This window comes from Penicillium maclennaniae (genome assembly GCF_028827695.1).
Source record: "Penicillium maclennaniae strain IBT 15551 chromosome Unknown utg000004l:1.0-3007600.0:1.0-3009580.0, whole genome shotgun sequence".
NCBI classification, from domain to species: domain Eukaryota; kingdom Fungi; phylum Ascomycota; class Eurotiomycetes; order Eurotiales; family Aspergillaceae; genus Penicillium; species Penicillium maclennaniae.
In genome coordinates, this window is record NW_026623216.1 from 2930191 (window position 1) to 2946111 (window position 15921).

General features: G+C 44.7%; 6 protein-coding genes across 6 annotated transcripts; 4 read left to right on the forward strand and 2 right to left on the reverse strand.

The window, feature by feature from the left end:
- Positions 1-2175: 2175 nt before the first annotated feature.
- N7477_005233 (uncharacterized protein) lies at positions 2176-3401 on the reverse strand (the record flags this gene model as incomplete). The annotated part of the gene is made up of 2 exons (XM_056966896.1): positions 2176-3098; positions 3389-3401. The coding sequence occupies 2 exons, from the start codon at positions 3399-3401 to the stop codon at positions 2176-2178; spliced, it is 936 nt and encodes a 311-aa protein (XP_056823677.1).
- N7477_005234 (uncharacterized protein) lies at positions 3400-4293 on the forward strand (the record flags this gene model as incomplete). Its single annotated transcript, XM_056966897.1, has 4 exons — positions 3400-3435; positions 3484-3688; positions 3733-3895; positions 3957-4293. 4 exons carry the CDS (start codon positions 3400-3402, stop codon positions 4291-4293), a joined length of 741 nt encoding a protein of 246 aa, XP_056823678.1.
- Positions 4294-4586: 293 nt separating this feature from the next.
- Positions 4587-5542, reverse strand: N7477_005235 (glycoside hydrolase family 18 protein; the record flags this gene model as incomplete). The annotated part of the gene is made up of 4 exons (XM_056966898.1): positions 4587-4627; positions 4686-4795; positions 5028-5116; positions 5219-5542. The coding sequence occupies 4 exons, from the start codon at positions 5540-5542 to the stop codon at positions 4587-4589; spliced, it is 564 nt and encodes a 187-aa protein (XP_056823679.1).
- Positions 5543-7331: 1789 nt separating this feature from the next.
- Positions 7332-8297, forward strand: N7477_005236 (M50 family metallopeptidase; the record flags this gene model as incomplete). The annotated part of the gene is made up of 4 exons (XM_056966899.1): positions 7332-7517; positions 7575-7937; positions 7990-8034; positions 8091-8297. 4 exons carry the CDS (start codon positions 7332-7334, stop codon positions 8295-8297), a joined length of 801 nt encoding a protein of 266 aa, XP_056823680.1.
- Positions 8298-10456: 2159 nt separating this feature from the next.
- Positions 10457-13957, forward strand: cpdS (uncharacterized protein; the record flags this gene model as incomplete). Its single annotated transcript, XM_056966900.1, has 5 exons — positions 10457-10616; positions 10694-10839; positions 10891-12094; positions 12179-12274; positions 12903-13957. 5 exons carry the CDS (start codon positions 10457-10459, stop codon positions 13955-13957), a joined length of 2661 nt encoding a protein of 886 aa, XP_056823681.1.
- A 1241-nt stretch (positions 13958-15198) lies between these two features.
- On the forward strand, positions 15199-15897 carry N7477_005238 (uncharacterized protein; the record flags this gene model as incomplete). The annotated part of the gene is made up of 1 exon (XM_056966901.1): positions 15199-15897. The coding sequence occupies one exon, from the start codon at positions 15199-15201 to the stop codon at positions 15895-15897; it is 699 nt and encodes a 232-aa protein (XP_056823682.1).
- Between the last annotated feature and the right edge of the window lie 24 nt (positions 15898-15921).

The following is a 15921-nucleotide window of genomic DNA, read 5'->3' on the forward strand; positions in this document are numbered from 1 at the left end:
TAGTCTTCTTATTCTAATAAATATACCCTTAGTCATAAAGCTATAGACTACGCTAAGTATAAAGGCTTATAGCGATAGTCCCGATCTTTCGAAGCTTAATAGCTTAATTATCCCTAATAAGATTCGCTGTATTATCTCTTACTATAATAAGTTCCAGACAGATATTAAAGTATAATATTATATTATAGCCGATAGTACCCTTACTATAATATATAATTCGGATAACGAGTACCCTCTCCTTTAGCTTAAGCTAGACCTTCTATCACCGTAAGTGAGAGTTTCTAAAGCCTAATACCTTTATACTATATACTAACTCTTAACGTAGTATTCCTAAAGACCCTAATAATAAGGATTACTAAGATAATATACCTATTATCGGGAACCCAAAGCTAAGCGTAATTAGGCTTATCACTAACTAATATATTAATCCTCATAGGTATTATATATTCTGCGTTTAGGTCACTATATACTATTTATATATTAGTGACTAAGATATTAGCTTTATAACTTTCGATCTAATAGTTAAAGTCCGCCTAAGTCCCTATTAGGGGAAGCTTAAGGTAATAAATAGCCGAACTATTTAAGTCTTTAATTATCTTCTTAGCTTTTACTCTTTTTAGGCGAAGGAGCTCGCTTATATTACTCTTATAAATATGTTATTTCTATTCTTAAAGTGGGATAATTCTGCTACCGCGCTACGATAAGCTACCCCTATTAATAAGTAATATATACGTACCTTTAGCGATATAGCCTTAGGATCTTCTTTATATTAGGTTTATATCGCTACCTAGGAAGTTTTACTCTCCTCTCGCTACTAGCGTAGTATCTATAGCTTTAATACATAAGGTATATTTAGTAGAGAATAAGGTATATAAACTCTATAATTCATAATATAGCACTATCTATTAACTATTACTATCTTATATATAGGGATCTCTATATCTACTACTAATAAGCGACCGCTAACAGACCTTAGATCTTTTACCTAAGAGCCTAAGAAGAAGAGCCAGAGAAAGGAGAAGATAAAGGTATAGAAAGATATAAGGCTAGCTCTAGAGACCGCGCTTCTTTTTTCTAAGGGTAAGGGTATTAATTATTCCGAGCGCTAAAGGACACCTAAATATTACTCAGATACCTCTAAATAAAGAATGACCTTTCTAATACTCTATTATTTTAATAGATTTAAGCCAGATAGCCTCACCTCTGCGGAAACAGGGGAGAAGTGCGAGAGATAGACAACTAGCTAATATCTTAGATAGGTAAATATCACTCTGCTGTGTTTTGCGATAAGTTAGATATATAATAATATTGCAAAGATTTTGTTTGGGACTTAGGTAGACTTTGATAGGTTCGTTATATCCTAATATCCTATATTAAGGAAAGCTGACAGATAACTGCTTTTTCGGGCGGTTATCTGGATGGCAAAGCAAACTGGCCGCGCGTAGCGCGGTTAAACTGCTTGTTATAGTATATCTCTATTACTAAGATCTATCCTAGATTTAACTTGTACTTACCGAACTAGGCTATTAAGCCCTTATTCTAAGGCTAACTATTATTTATAAGAATAATTAGGGTACTATTACCCTTATATTATCGGATAAATTTACTACCCACTCAAAATATATTAATATTAAATATTATTATATATAGGAGAAGGCTATATCTAATAATTATCTCTTTTAGTATATCCCTACCGCGGAGTAGGCTACTAATAGCCTCACTAAACTACTTCTAATAACCCCTTTTTAGCAATTTATAAAGTAATTAGGTCTGGTATCTATTCTATAGTAAACCTAACATTTTTATACTTTTATATACGCTTTAATATTAATGTTCTAACTATATATTGATTCGACTAATAGGAGAGGCGCATTTCTATTAAAAATAGCCTTAGGAAGCTTCTTATCTCTTATAGAGCCCGCTCGGCGCGAGGGGGGTGTTCGCATTGAATTAGGATACTGCCCCACTTCACCGTATCCTTGCCTCAGCCTCCATAATATCTAGATCCATAGCTTTATCTCTAGAATCAATCATCTATTATATCTCTCATTATTCATCATCCATCTTCACTGTTTGTTTCAATAATATTCGGCCACATTGGAAGCCAAGCTGTCCAATCGAAAATACGGAGCATCGATCTCATCATCCCGTTCACCCGTTGGGGCGCAAAAAGGGTCAGTAGAGAATGCTCTGCTCGGTAGGTATCCCAAATTGACCAGGACTGATAGTAAGAATCATTGAAAGTGTGTACACTATCGGTATATCCTGAGTAGAGTACCCGTCGGCGTCCTTCTCCGTTGACATGGGCTCGGAGAAGTCGTTAGGATATTGAAGTGCATGAAAAAGGCCAGTGTACCAAATTTGGCGGGGATCGTGATCCGAGTCGGTCTCATTGACACCATCAATAGTCACACGGCCCAATTTCTCAAGCCAGGCCTGCTTCACTTTCTGGACGGTGTTTTCAAATGAATCGCTGTCAGGGATCTCAAGATTTAGATTTTTCCTTGCCTGTTCGATGCTGACGTAGGAGACGCCGGTCCGAACCTCCACCCTGGTAGTATTTCGATGAAATTTCACGTAGGCACTGGTGAAGTTTCCCCGCCTTGTGCTTTCATCCTCAAAGATGTTTTTGCCGGAGGTGACACCATTTTGTAAGAATGGTTCTGAGAATCTTGAGACAAAGAACATCCTAAAATTCGGGGCACGATCTGGACCAAGCGGGTAGTCCTGTCTCTGTGTGTTATACTTGTAGACTTCTTGCCTATCTGGATCAAATTGAACATCACCCACCCAATTCTGACGAGAGACTTGAATGAAAATCCAAGGCTCAAGGTTACCATTCTCCGTGGTACTGTCGCATCTTTGTTGATAATCAAGTCGCAGATGACCAACATGAGAGTCCGCCGACATCGCAAATGGACCTCCGGGATCAGGGCCATCTCTAGCAGCCTCAGCTGTCGCGTTCCAATCGAGATTCAGGAGCTGCTTCGCATCAACCAAGACTTCATAGACGTACGGTGTACTACGTTCGAATCCCTTCTCAAAAGCCAGTCCCCGGTTTTCGAACAGAGGCACACCGCTTTGGGTATGCCACGGGACTATTAGTGTTGAACAGTCCACAAGAGATGACACCGGTCGGAAATCACATAATTCTGGCCCTTCAACTAACAGAAACCGGACTATGATTATTACCCCCTGGAAAATACATGGTACAATACCTATCTAATGCAGATTTTCGAAAGAAGAGGTCCACGGGTTTAGGAGAAGCTTAGTGGCGCTTCTGCTTAGCATGCCCCAATTCGCGTACTGTAACCCAATCTCTTTGTCTCTGAGGAATTTTCTTCTTCCTCTCCTCTCCGTCTATTGCTTCATTGTGTTGTTCACTTACCATTCGTGAACATGTCTTTCTACCCGCCGGGATGGGACTACGATCGGGTCTTAAATGCCTCTGATGATGAGATCATGGGTTTAACAGATGAATAGCATACAACATTGTTCGGTGGCCTCAGAGAAGCTGGTCTTTTTGACCATGTGATGGAGGTTGCGGAACGCCGCGACCAAGAGGCTCGGGCTGCTGCGGATGCCCAAAAACCAGAAGATGAAAAGCTCGCGCAACGAGAGATTTTTTCGCCCTACCTAGACAACTTGAAAAATGTTTTTAAGTTCTCTGATCAATGGTCCGATTGGGGTTTGTCATATTCCGCACCTGCTTTTATGGATCGGCTTATGAAGCTCAGTGGGCGAAATTTCGCAGTCGCTGGGACCAGATTATGCAGCAGGAAATCGCTGAGTATCACAATTATCATCCTAAACTGGACCGAGCGATCGAAGTGCGGAAGAACCGCTGGGTAGAAGATCCTACTTTGGATAGCGCCTCATCTCAGGAGGTTTCCCGGTACGTCCTAAGTATTGTTATAAGTGTTTATAACTTTGCTTTCGTTACTGATTGATCTTAGGCGCTTCGATGAGATGTGGCCAAATCTCTCCCGTGGATATTCCACTTCTGTCTGCCTTATGGTCACGCCGGACTCTTTGGAATCGGTTCTCAACTCGCCTCTTCCGTCTTCAGCCCCTCAGGCGGAACGCAAAGAGCTCCCTTTTGTGCTCGCGATATCAAGGGTTGCTCATGAAATCCCGATCGAGCAAGACACAGAGGAGCTAGAAAAAGATACTGACTGTAAACCACGGACGTATTTTAGGGTGGCCGTGGAATCACTCATGAATGATCTGTATTGGATTACGGCTTTGGATATCATGGACCTAGCCTCCTATCACCGCTCCTCTTCAACTTAAGTGCGGAGCTCCAAACCAGGTAGATTACTTAACACCTTTCTTGCGGAGATGAATGTACTTTTGATGGAGATCGCAATCCGTTTATAAAAGTAGTGAACAGCGATTCCCTCACAAGTCACTGTTCCACTATCCATGTGTTCCACCGGCCTTTGCGGGCTCGCCGGTGTGGCAGACATGAGGTCGAATAAGGACTGCTTTTCTAAGATCATACAGTAAGGAACTCAAGCCAGCATGGTAGTCTTATCACAACTGATGTATTTTGCAGCATTGTTGATAAAGTCGGCGATCGCGTCTTAGTTTTCTTTCACGATGGTAGAGGCGTACAACCTTTTCACTGAAAAAAGATTGAGTCACATGCTTTAAGCGAACCTAATGAAGAAGTAGTAACCTACCAGCAGAACTGGCCCAAGTAGACTGCGCATCTGCGGCAAAGGCTTTGAATTCCTTCAAGGCATTCGTGACCTGCAGATTAAGATCGGCACTAACAATTGCTTTAAAGGCCCTGACGTAGTCGTACTTTACTTGCGCGCTCGGGTATTTGCAAAATTTCCCCTGTTGTAGGATTCAGCAGATACTCTAGAGAACCGGGAAAGCGGACTTACCAGAAAATTATCAACGCCTTGTACGCAGCGTTATAGGACTTGGCTGTCTGGAATTTTCACGTATGAAAAGGTGCTAAATCACTCAAGGCATCAGAAAGCTGCTACTGTTTCCCTGGTATTTTTAAAACTTACTCAATGACGTCGGATAGGAAGGCAGAATTCTCAAGCGCATTGAACGTTTTCCACCTGGTCACATCAATTGAGGCTTTGTTGGCCGTGATCTACAAGTAATTAGTGAAAAACATGAATGATCATATTGACGCCTCCAAGTGATTGATGGCTGGCTTACTAGGGCTTTCAGAGCATTGATGTCTCTATCGCACACTTGCAAATTTATCGTAGTTTGCAGGGGCCTTCGCATGCTCGCGGGCTCCGAATGAGGTTGCCAATGGACCGTCGCCGAACGAAAGCTTCAGTGCAGATGGCCAATTGCTGAAGTAATTGTAAGAATGGATAAAGTAGGACATTCGATCAATGATCCCCCGCCGGACGGGGATGATAGGTACCCCAGTCCGATCGAAAATTCCCGTTACCACAGCTTTTCCAGCATTCAGGACTCCACCACCAGGCAGCTTGCCATCGTTCATATACTCGATGTAGTCGTGAAGAGATTGCCCTTCGAACACATGCTCGGCCACAAACTCCATATTATCAGGCTGTGTGGTGGACGAAGTAACGCCAATGGCACCGCAAATGGCTGGCTTGACAATAGAGACCCAACCTTTGTTGGCCAGCTTTGCGATCTTCCTATAACCACTGTATATTTGCGGGAAGATGCTGAGCCGAGAAGAACTGGCAGCACAAAATGCAAGCACTGAATTCTTGTCAAAAGCCGTTTCCCAGAAATATGAAAGTTGCGGGCAGCCAAAGTATCATTTCCCAGTTTTTTGTTGCCCTCATGCTCAGATTGAAGAGATCAACCCGTAAGAGGCTGATAAATTGTTGCTTCATTTGTGACCATTCTTTGAACTTCATGCTGTTGCGCCCAAAGATCAATGCCATTCAATATGAGGGTGTGAAGATCCCGGCTGCGTTTTGGGGATGCCAAGGGCGTTAAACCATGCAGAGTACAGTTCATGCCAAATTGAGAAATTTCGCCGTAGATATTTTTGCCATCTCCATGGGGATCAGAGTTGTGACTTCCCACGGAGGTACCTGGTGGTGGTGGGCACATCGAAATATCACCAGGGGCTGGCAACTTTGGACATGGATGGTTGATTAGCTTGACTTTTTACCCCAATTAGGCAGCATGCTGGTTTGTCCGCTTACCATTGGTGCATTCGGATTATCACAGCAGTAGTAGAGTATTTGCCTGGTTGACAACTCGTCCCGTCACTAAGGTGAACGCAACTTTTGGCACTCTTCTTCTTCAAGGATTATGGCATCTCTGGTGCTCACGTGGCAATGGGAACTTGGCCAGCCGGACATTCTCCTTTGCAATTTCTACCAAGGACAGGGGCCAGGACTCCATGGAGAAGACTGCCCGCTATCCACAATTGTGCATCTCAGAGTGCATGAGTGGCCCGGTCGAAGCTGAACATTTCCCAGGCTTACCGCCACCAGTAAACGGACAGCCTGCATCCTTGCAGCTCGGATCTGTGAGCGTGAAGCTGCGACCATAGAATCCCATTCCCATGACAGCCTCGCTTGGGACAATTTGATTTCTCCAGAGTAGATCCAGTGTTTGTGTGACTTCTGTCAGATTCGTGTGTGCTATCAGCAGCAAATTAGTACCGAGAAGGAAAAAACTTCTCCACAGAATGCTTAACCCTTACCATTAACAACACTGCCAATGTAAGGGTCTGTAGAGTCCCTATGAAATGAAAAAGCCAGCTTTTAGAAGAATATTCCAAATTTATGACAACCTTAATCGACACGGTAGATTCGAGAAACTCGATTGTTTCCTCACAAGAATAGCAAGACAAGGGACAAGACAATGACATCCTCGCTAGCGTCGTGATTTAGTGCTGATTCGGGCTTGAAAGGGCGGAGGAATGCTTAGCATTGCGAAGCCCGCTGACCTTACGCGTTCGATTTCTCAAATTGAGTGTGAGAGCCTACTTTTGCGGGCCAAGCGGCGAAAGAGACGCTGCACTTGGTGTTGGTGCTCCGTGCATTTCGAGTGGATGGTGCTCCGACACTTTTCAGTGCTTAGATAATCGTATTTCTCATGCCCGTAAGATAATGTAGTCGCATGGGAACTCTAAAAATAGCCAAGTAGTGTAACCAGCCACAGTCTACGCCCCGGGCCGCGCGCCACAGAAAACAAACAACTGGCACGCGCGTCTCATTCTTCCAGCCAAGAGGACGGGTGTGGCAAGATAGCACTCTCAAATATTCAGAAATAGAAGTGTTCAAGAAGATACTGAACCTCACTCAACCTCATTCCTACGGGTCTGACCTCTACTTTCAAAGTGGGCCTTCCCTCTCGTTAAGATGCCTGCTTTGTACGCCCCACCAAGGGAACGGATGGGCGAGATAGACCCGCATCTCATCAAACGCAGCGCCGTTTCGGTCAACCACACGCAGGCTGTTACTCTTGGTGTTATGGCGGTGTATGTGGTAGTCATAGCGTTGTTGTGGAATCTGCCATATGTTCGTTGGTCTCTTTGGCCCTTCAAGGTAAGATAACTGTCAGCCCCATATCGGTGTTTACTCGGGTAGTTCTAACCAATACAGATGTTGGTGATCGCATTTCACGAATTTGGTCACGCTATCACCGCTTGTTGCACTGGCGGAAGAGTTAAATCAATCTCACTTGATCCCCACGAAGGCGGAGTGACTCACATGCAAGGTGGAATCAGCGCTATCACACTCCCTGCGGGATATTTGGGGTCTGCAATCATTGGCGCCCTCTTGATCTTCGCCGGATTTGATATTGTGGCAAGCAAAGTCGCCAGTATTGTCCTCGGCGTCTGCTTTTTGTTGACCTTGTGGTGGGCTCGCAAGGATTGGTTAACGATCATGACTATCCTTCTTACAGTGGGTCTGCTGGTGGCTTGTTGGTTTATTGCCCATGGCGAGGCCTTGAGATGGGTCGTGGTAAGTCCGCGTTCATGAAGAGCGAGAGGACCGTCTTAATTTTCCTCAACAGCTCTTCATCGGTGTCATGTCTGCTCTTTACAGCGTCTGGGATATTGTAAGTGTCCACCAGCTTCGTGTAATGAACCACTGGGACTGACAATCTCACTACAGTGTGACGACTTGATCCTTCGCAAGGTGAATACTTCGGATGCCAGCGTTTTTGCCAGCAAGTACGGCGGATCCTCTCAGTGCTGGGGTGTGATTTGGTCTCTCATATCCCTCATTTTCATGGCAATTGGTATCATAGGTGGCATCGCGGCTTTTCATGAGTCTTTCAGTCAGCAGGAGGATGACTCGAAGCATTTTGTTCCTACTTAAGGACTACTGGCTGGATATCCGATTCATGCTATCAATGACCACCACGCCATGAACCCTCCATAATACTTTGCCTGCCCCGCTTGAAAGTCGACACTTGGTTCAATTGACTTTGCATAGAACAGACCCACTGATCTAGGCATGAAACTTGTGCTCTGGGTAAACGGCATATGCATCTATTTGTAGCAGGATTGACGATACAATATGCTAGATTGTGGGATGAGTCGAGGTTTTCAGCCACCATCTTGAAAGGAAAAGAATCATTGATATGTCGAAACCTGGGCTCAAGGGCATAGACGCATCCGGTAATGCCTGAAATTTCCATGCCCCCAATAAAGATGCCATAAGATATTATTCAAGAGATTGCTAATGCAATTGATACACAATATGTGCATAGTTTGAGGGCTCGTAAGCTGCTCACGCTCGACGAAGTCAAGTCAGTTTTCGAAACGGCGCTGAGTCGGAGAGTTTGGCGGTACCACAGTCACTATGACACAGGTCACATACAATGACTTAGCTCGTGCTGACAATGCATGTGTAAAACATGCAAGAAATGAAGTTATTGTCAAGGCCACATGATCAGTAGTTGGCTCTATTGGATCTTGCGACCAAGATATGGCAATGAAAACTTACAGGCTCAAGTACGTACCCTCCGGCAAAAGGAACACCCTTAGTACACAGCACGAGACATTGCAAGGAAGAAGACATGGACCAATAGCGTACTGAAGCAAACCAGGCAAGTTGAAAGAGGTTGTATAAAATAGTTGGATAGGCGAACGTCCTTAACCATGATATACTGGCCGGTGGCCAATTGGCCACTAAACAGAGCGAGGTGCGTTGACAGAATGTTGTTGGCAGAAGACGAAAGTCACGTCAAGAAGTGGGCTTTTTAAATCTTCATTTCCATTTGGTTGAACACCGATGATGCCCCAAATAAACGATTAACGTGGCTTGGGGGGTTTACAAGCAAGTACCGCACACTTATGCCGCGTGTTCGACCTGTCTACTAGCATACATCCTAATATCGAGACTTAATACAAAATGAACCATCAAAGGGCATGGATTTTTGGTAGCGTGAGAGCGGTGTGAGTTTCAAAAGGGGGTTTTTGGTCAGGATCAGGTGTTTTCGGGATGTGCTGGACATGACCCTCTGAGCTTAGCCTGTTTGAAACATTGCCACCAACATTTTTCAGGGACCCTCGAGTCAGCCTCGGTGTAACATATTTGGGTACGAGCTCAGGTCAACGGATTCAGGTCGAATGGGTTGAATGAGACTCTCCTAGCGCCGACCCAAAAGCACATTTACAAACAGGGTGGATGCTAATAAAGGCGAGAAGTGCGCTGGATGCGAAGATGCAACCTTGACTCGCGCAGCCGAAATCATTTGCGCACTGCACAATCTTGACCAGGTCATTTGTACGATCTGAGTGCATCGGGAATGAGAATTTTGGGAGTATTTCGTAAATATTGCGTGACCCTTGAACGCCTATTTGCTTCAACGAGGGCTTCTAAAAGAGGATGCATCTTCCGCACCTCGCCGCAAAATTCCAATGCCGGGCGACGAAGTCGCTCACAAGCCAAATAGTACCCGCTAAAAATAAGCAAATGAAGCTGCCACGTAATCTATGAGGGGTCGAATTCTCGCAACGTGAGTACTGTTAAATCTTCACTCCTAGATCGTACCTAAGTGTCATTTTTGACAAAATCCTTCCGAGGGTATACTAATAAAATCATAGACTTCGCAAGCCGGATCAGGATCAAGTTATTCCCAACGACAAGGATTTTGTCAATGATATCAATGATAAAGGATTCCTTGAAGGGTCCCCTTTATTCACTTGCGTAGATTGGCTTTAGATCCATTGCGTCATTTTCTGTTCTATCACCTTCTACTTACGCTTGGTAACGTTACAATAGCTCTGGGCCTCCATAATACCCGCCCCCCTACTAACCAATCGACTGCCGATCGTCCCACCAATGATCTACTAGAAGGCTTGATGTGCGTGATTACTCACTAAGGGCGCTCGCAATTGCGTCGGGCCTCCAAATTTCGCTCTGCCCTAAGGTAGATAAAGAAGATAAATGAACCATGGGATTCTCTTCCATTTAACGTTCATAAGATTGACCCGCTTCTGCGCCTTTCACGGGTCTTCCAAGTTCTTACCATGCATTTTTGGGCTCCAGTTGCGTTGCTCACAGCCGCGGTCGCGGCCCTACATAACCCTCACCGGAAGGCTTGGAAGCAGGAGTCGGCGAAAAGTTTTCCCAAAAGGGATATCCAACATTTCCAGACCAGCTACCAGTATTTGAACAAAGAAACGGAGCGTGAGTGGACACACATTTCAGGCTCACTATATATTGATTCCTTTCATTGTTGTGTCAACTGGCTGACATCAATGTAGGGTTCCTTGTCGATGGAAAAAATTTCCCACAAGTTGCGTTTGATATTGGTGAAAGCTATTCTGGGCTTCTTGCCAACACGCCGCACGGAAACTCGAGCTTATTTTTCTGGTTTTTCCCCTCTAACAATCCAAAAGCCAACAATGAGGTATGGACAAGATGTGAAAAACAGGTCCATCTTTGCTAATTCTTCTTACAGATCACTATCTGGCTGAATGGAGGACCTGGGTGTAGCTCGCTTGACGGTCTCTTGCAAGAGAATGGACCCTTTCTCTGGCAGTCTGGCACATACGCACCTGTTCGAAATCCGTACTCTTGGACGAATCTGACAAATGTCGTATATGTCGATCAGCCAGCTGGGACCGGCTTCTCACCTGGCCCTCCTACTGTCCAAAGTGAGACTGACGTCTCACATCAATTCAATGATTTCTGGAAGAGGTTCATTCAGACGTTCAGCATGCAGGATAACAAGGTGTACATCACTGGAGAAAGCTATGCAGGCCAATATATTCCGTACTTGGCTGCTGGGATGTTAGACCGCAAAGACACAACCTACTTCAACTTGAAAGGTGTTCAAATCAACGACCCATCCATTAACGAGGACAGTGTGATGATCTACGGTCAGTCTTTTATTCCCACGAATTATATCGTTCGCTACTTACGCTATAAACTTGACAGCCCCCGCGGTTCCGGCTTTGAATCATTTTTCCAATGTTTTTCAATTGAATCAGACCTTCATGGAACATATCAACGATCGCGCCGAGGAATGTGGATACAACAACTTCCTGAACCAAGCGATAACATTCCCCCTCCCGAACACTTTCCGATGGCACCAGATCAAACTCAGAAGGGCTGCGACGTCTGGGACCAGATTGTCAAGGCCGCGACCTACATCAACCCATGCTTCAACATTTATCATCTGACAGAGTTCTGCCCATTCCTGTGGGATGAGATGGGTTTTCCTTCTTTGGCTGGAGGCCCCAATAATTATTTCAATCAGTCTGCCGTGCAGAACGCGTTGCACGTCCCATCGACCAATTATGCAGTTTGTGGTGAATACAATGTCTTTCCAGACGGAGATGGTTCGATTCCAAGCGCCCTTGGTCCACTACCAAGTGTCATTGAGAGAACAAACAATGTCTTGATTGGCCATGGCTGGTATGATTACTTGCTGTTTATGAACGGAACTCTGGCCACCATCCAAAACATGACCTGGAATGGTCTTCAAGGGTTTCAAAAGCCTCCGATCGAGCCACTTTTCGTGCCGTACACCAACAAACTGAATGAGATAGCTAATGGAAATGAAGTAACCCCCTTTACAGCCAATGCCGGGGCTGGTTTACTTGGAACAGCTCATACAGAGCGTGGTTTGACATTCAGCACCGTTTTCGGTTCTGGACATGGTATGTGGGCGATGCTAGCCTCGTTCATTGACGCCTTTCTTTTCCTCTATACTTCCTTTCATTCTTACTAACTCAATTTATTAGAAATTCCTCAATATGTTCCTGGTGCTGCATATCGACAGCTCGAATTCCTACTGGGTCGAATCAAAAGCCTTCAGGAGGAGGGATCATTCACTACGAGTAAGCCATAGAATGCAATATATGCCGCTTGCTTTTTGACATGAGGCCCTCCAATCCAAAATATAAGACTTTGAGGAACCTGTGTTGCCCAGTCTTACGTAAAGTGAGATATAACTTGTGCATATTGTTACCGACCAAGACGAGAAAGAATTCGTGTATCATTAATAGAGTAACTAAACTGGAGAGAAGAAAAAGAGAGAAAGAGGGAAACGAGTAACTACGAAATAAAACTACTTCTATCCTAAATTGGGTTAGCCTATCGGCTCTTTCTAGATTATATTCTCCCTTAGTCCTAAAGGTAGTTGTTGGAGCATAAGGGGAAAGCTACCACGAAGCAGATCGTGGCCCCTTATGCTCCAACAGTTATGAGCCCGGATCTCGCTTCCCTTTGATATCTATTGCGGTCTTCTATTGAAGACCAGTTCTTCTGCTGCGGTCTTATACCCGATAGTTATAAGACTTGTGATCCAAAGCTATCGACGACTTCTCGACTTCTAGCCTACTTCACGGCTTATCGACGAGCACTTTGCTCTCACTTTGACTTCACTTTGTCTTCACTTTGTCCTTACCTTCTTGCCTATTATGACCGATATAAGCAAGATAGGTGTAACCTTGTCTGAGTCATCAGACTGGTATCTCTGGATTGGTCAAATTAAGTCTTATGCTATTGCAAAAGGCGTATGGGACTATATTGACCCCGACAATCCAATAAAGAGGGATATTCCTTCTTATCCTATTCGTCCTAGAGCTACTGATATTAACCCTAAAGCCCTTACCGATGAAGACCTGACCACAAACGAGCGTGAAAGGTGGAGAGACAGACGAAGAGATTATGAACTTGACCTTCGCGAATATGACCGTATTTCGGGTGCTATCTCTCAGATCTACCTTATCATTCAATCATCGATCTCCTATTCAAGCAAGCTTATTATTCAGCACCTACCGTCAGTTTATGAAGCCTTGCAAACCCTCCAAAAGCGTTATGCACCGACCACTGAAGCCCGAAAGCGGTCGGTCATCAAGAAATACCATCAAATGCACCGAATTCCACACTCTTTGACCATAGATGTATGGATTTCACAATGCGAGAACACTTATGTGGAGGCTGTCCAATTGGGTATTGGTGAAGTCCAATCAAAGACTAGACCACTTTTGGACTTCCTTGATAGTCTAGCCTCTATGTCTCCCTCCTTCGCCGAATACTGGCATAATGAGATCAATCGGCTTGAATCTATAGGCCAAATAGACTCTATTGACTTCTTTACCTTGACAAAGAAGTATAGGGATTCTATTAGGCTTATTCCGCCTAAACGAGCCTCTTATGTCAATGCCACTTTTCGAGGACAATCAGAAAAGGGCCAGGGCAAGAAGACTAAAAAGCCCTGTCCATGTCAAGGGGGCGCCTATGATGGTTACCACACATTCAGTGATTGTCCTTATATCAACCCTTCAATAAGGACAGAAGGTTGGAAACCAGACCAAACAGTCCTTGACCGCTTTAAACAAGCATGCACCCATTCAGGCTTTAAACAAGCCTACGACAATGCTATCAAGAAGCATAAGCAGGGCCAGTCCGACACCCATATGGGTATGGTCACTTGCCTAGCTTCTAAGTATGAACGGTCTAATTTGTGGGCATATGATTCGGCCGCAGACACCCATGTTTGCAATGATCGTTCTTAATTCGTCACCTTTGCGCTCTATGAAGGAGACCTTCTAATCGGTGACACAAAGGCTTCCATAAAAGGAAAAGGCTTAGTCTATCTTCGCTTCGAAAACACCACTTTCGACCTCTATGAAACCCTATATGTCCCTCGCTTCCATTTGAATATCCTTTCAGCAAAAAGGGCCAAGAAAGGGGGTGTTTACCACAATCAAAGGCTTGATAGGCTTGAGACAAAAAATGGGACGCCTATCTGCAAGACTTCGGATGAAACAGGTATTACCCTTATTTTAAGGGCAAAAAATGAGTCGATGCAAAAGGGGCGCGGCTCCCCCGGCTCCCCTCGCTCCATCTACAAACGGCTTTGAATACGACTACAAAGCCTATTCAACCCATTGAGGGGGAATCCGACCCGAAAAACGACACTTGCGAGCCTAATCCGAAGCCTAAGGACGAGCCTATGACATTTGCATCATCCTATGATCCGGCTATCCTCAAAGGCTCAGACAGCCTATGGCACCAGCGTCTAGGTCATCCTAGCATCGACGCAATCAAGCATTTAGAAGCCTCTACCACAGGGGTGGAGGTAGACCATTTTTCGGCCGAAAACCCACCTTGCGAGACATGCCTAGTCTCTAAGGCTCAAAGACAGGTGTCTAGACGTCCTATGCATATTGGAGACCACCCGTTCGAAACAATGCATTGGGACCTTATTTATTTGGGTCCTGGAATCAACAATATCCACTATGCAAGCCATGCGTATTGTCCAGTGACGAAATACCACCTATTAGTCACTATTGCAAGAAAACACCTGATCCAATCATCATTGCAGCAAATGATTGATTTTGTCCTTACCCAATTCGGCATCCGCATCAAACGCATCCACCTAGACGGGGACCGCAATATCCACCAGGATAGGTTTCGGACTCAAGGAATTGAGGTCAAAACCTCACCGCCCTATCAACCAGAGCAAAACCCTTTTGCAGAAAGGTCTGGTGCAGTTATTATCTCTAGGGCTAGGGCTATGATCATTCAGGCATCCTTACCTGAATATTTATGGCCTGAAGCAGTCCAAGCCGCGGTCTATGTGCTTAATCGAACCCCAAATAAAAAACTAGGGTGGAAGACACCCTACTAGGCCTTATTTGAAAGCCTAGACCCTAAACCAGGCTATATGAAGTCAAAGCCTGATTTGTCGAATCTACGGGTCTATGGCTGCAAAGCCTTTGTGAGGATCAATAATATCCCTCGTCTCGCAAAGATGAAGCCTAGAGCAATGATAGGCTACCTTGTCGGCTTCAAAGCATCCAATATATGGAGAATATGGGTGCCTAAGGCCCATAAGGTTCTTAATGCAAGAGACTGTGTGTTTGATGAGAATAGTTTCTATCAACCAAATTCGGCATACGATGTGATAGACGACCAATCCAAAGAAGCTATCCAGCCTTTATCAACACACGAATTCAACCTAGTCATTTCCGAGACTAGCATTAAAGAGCCTCTCGATGATCCTTTGACGATACGGCCTTTACCGGACGAACCAGAACTATCGTCCGATAACGACATTGAAGAACTATTGTCCAATGACGATATTGAAAAACCTAAAAATAGGGAGCATGACTACGAAGACCAAATCCTCGGCGACCTACCGCCTTCCCCAGACGAATCAGAAGAAAGAGAAGAAGAAGAAGTGAGGCAAAACCAATGCGAAAGTGAGGATAACCTTACTCTAAACGGGACCGAAAACGCACCTTATTCGGGCAATTTTAGAGTAAATGACCCTTCACTTTATCCTCACCCAGAAGTCGGAAACGCCTCACTTCCCTCTGAACCTTCTTTATTGTCCCAAATCACTATTCCGGCCGAAGACCTTACCCCGGATGCACGTGTTCCCGACCAATCACCTGATTTTATGGTCTTAATTGATAACTCTTCCTATGACGAGGAAATGTTGAATTAATACGACCACCACAAACGGGACAGA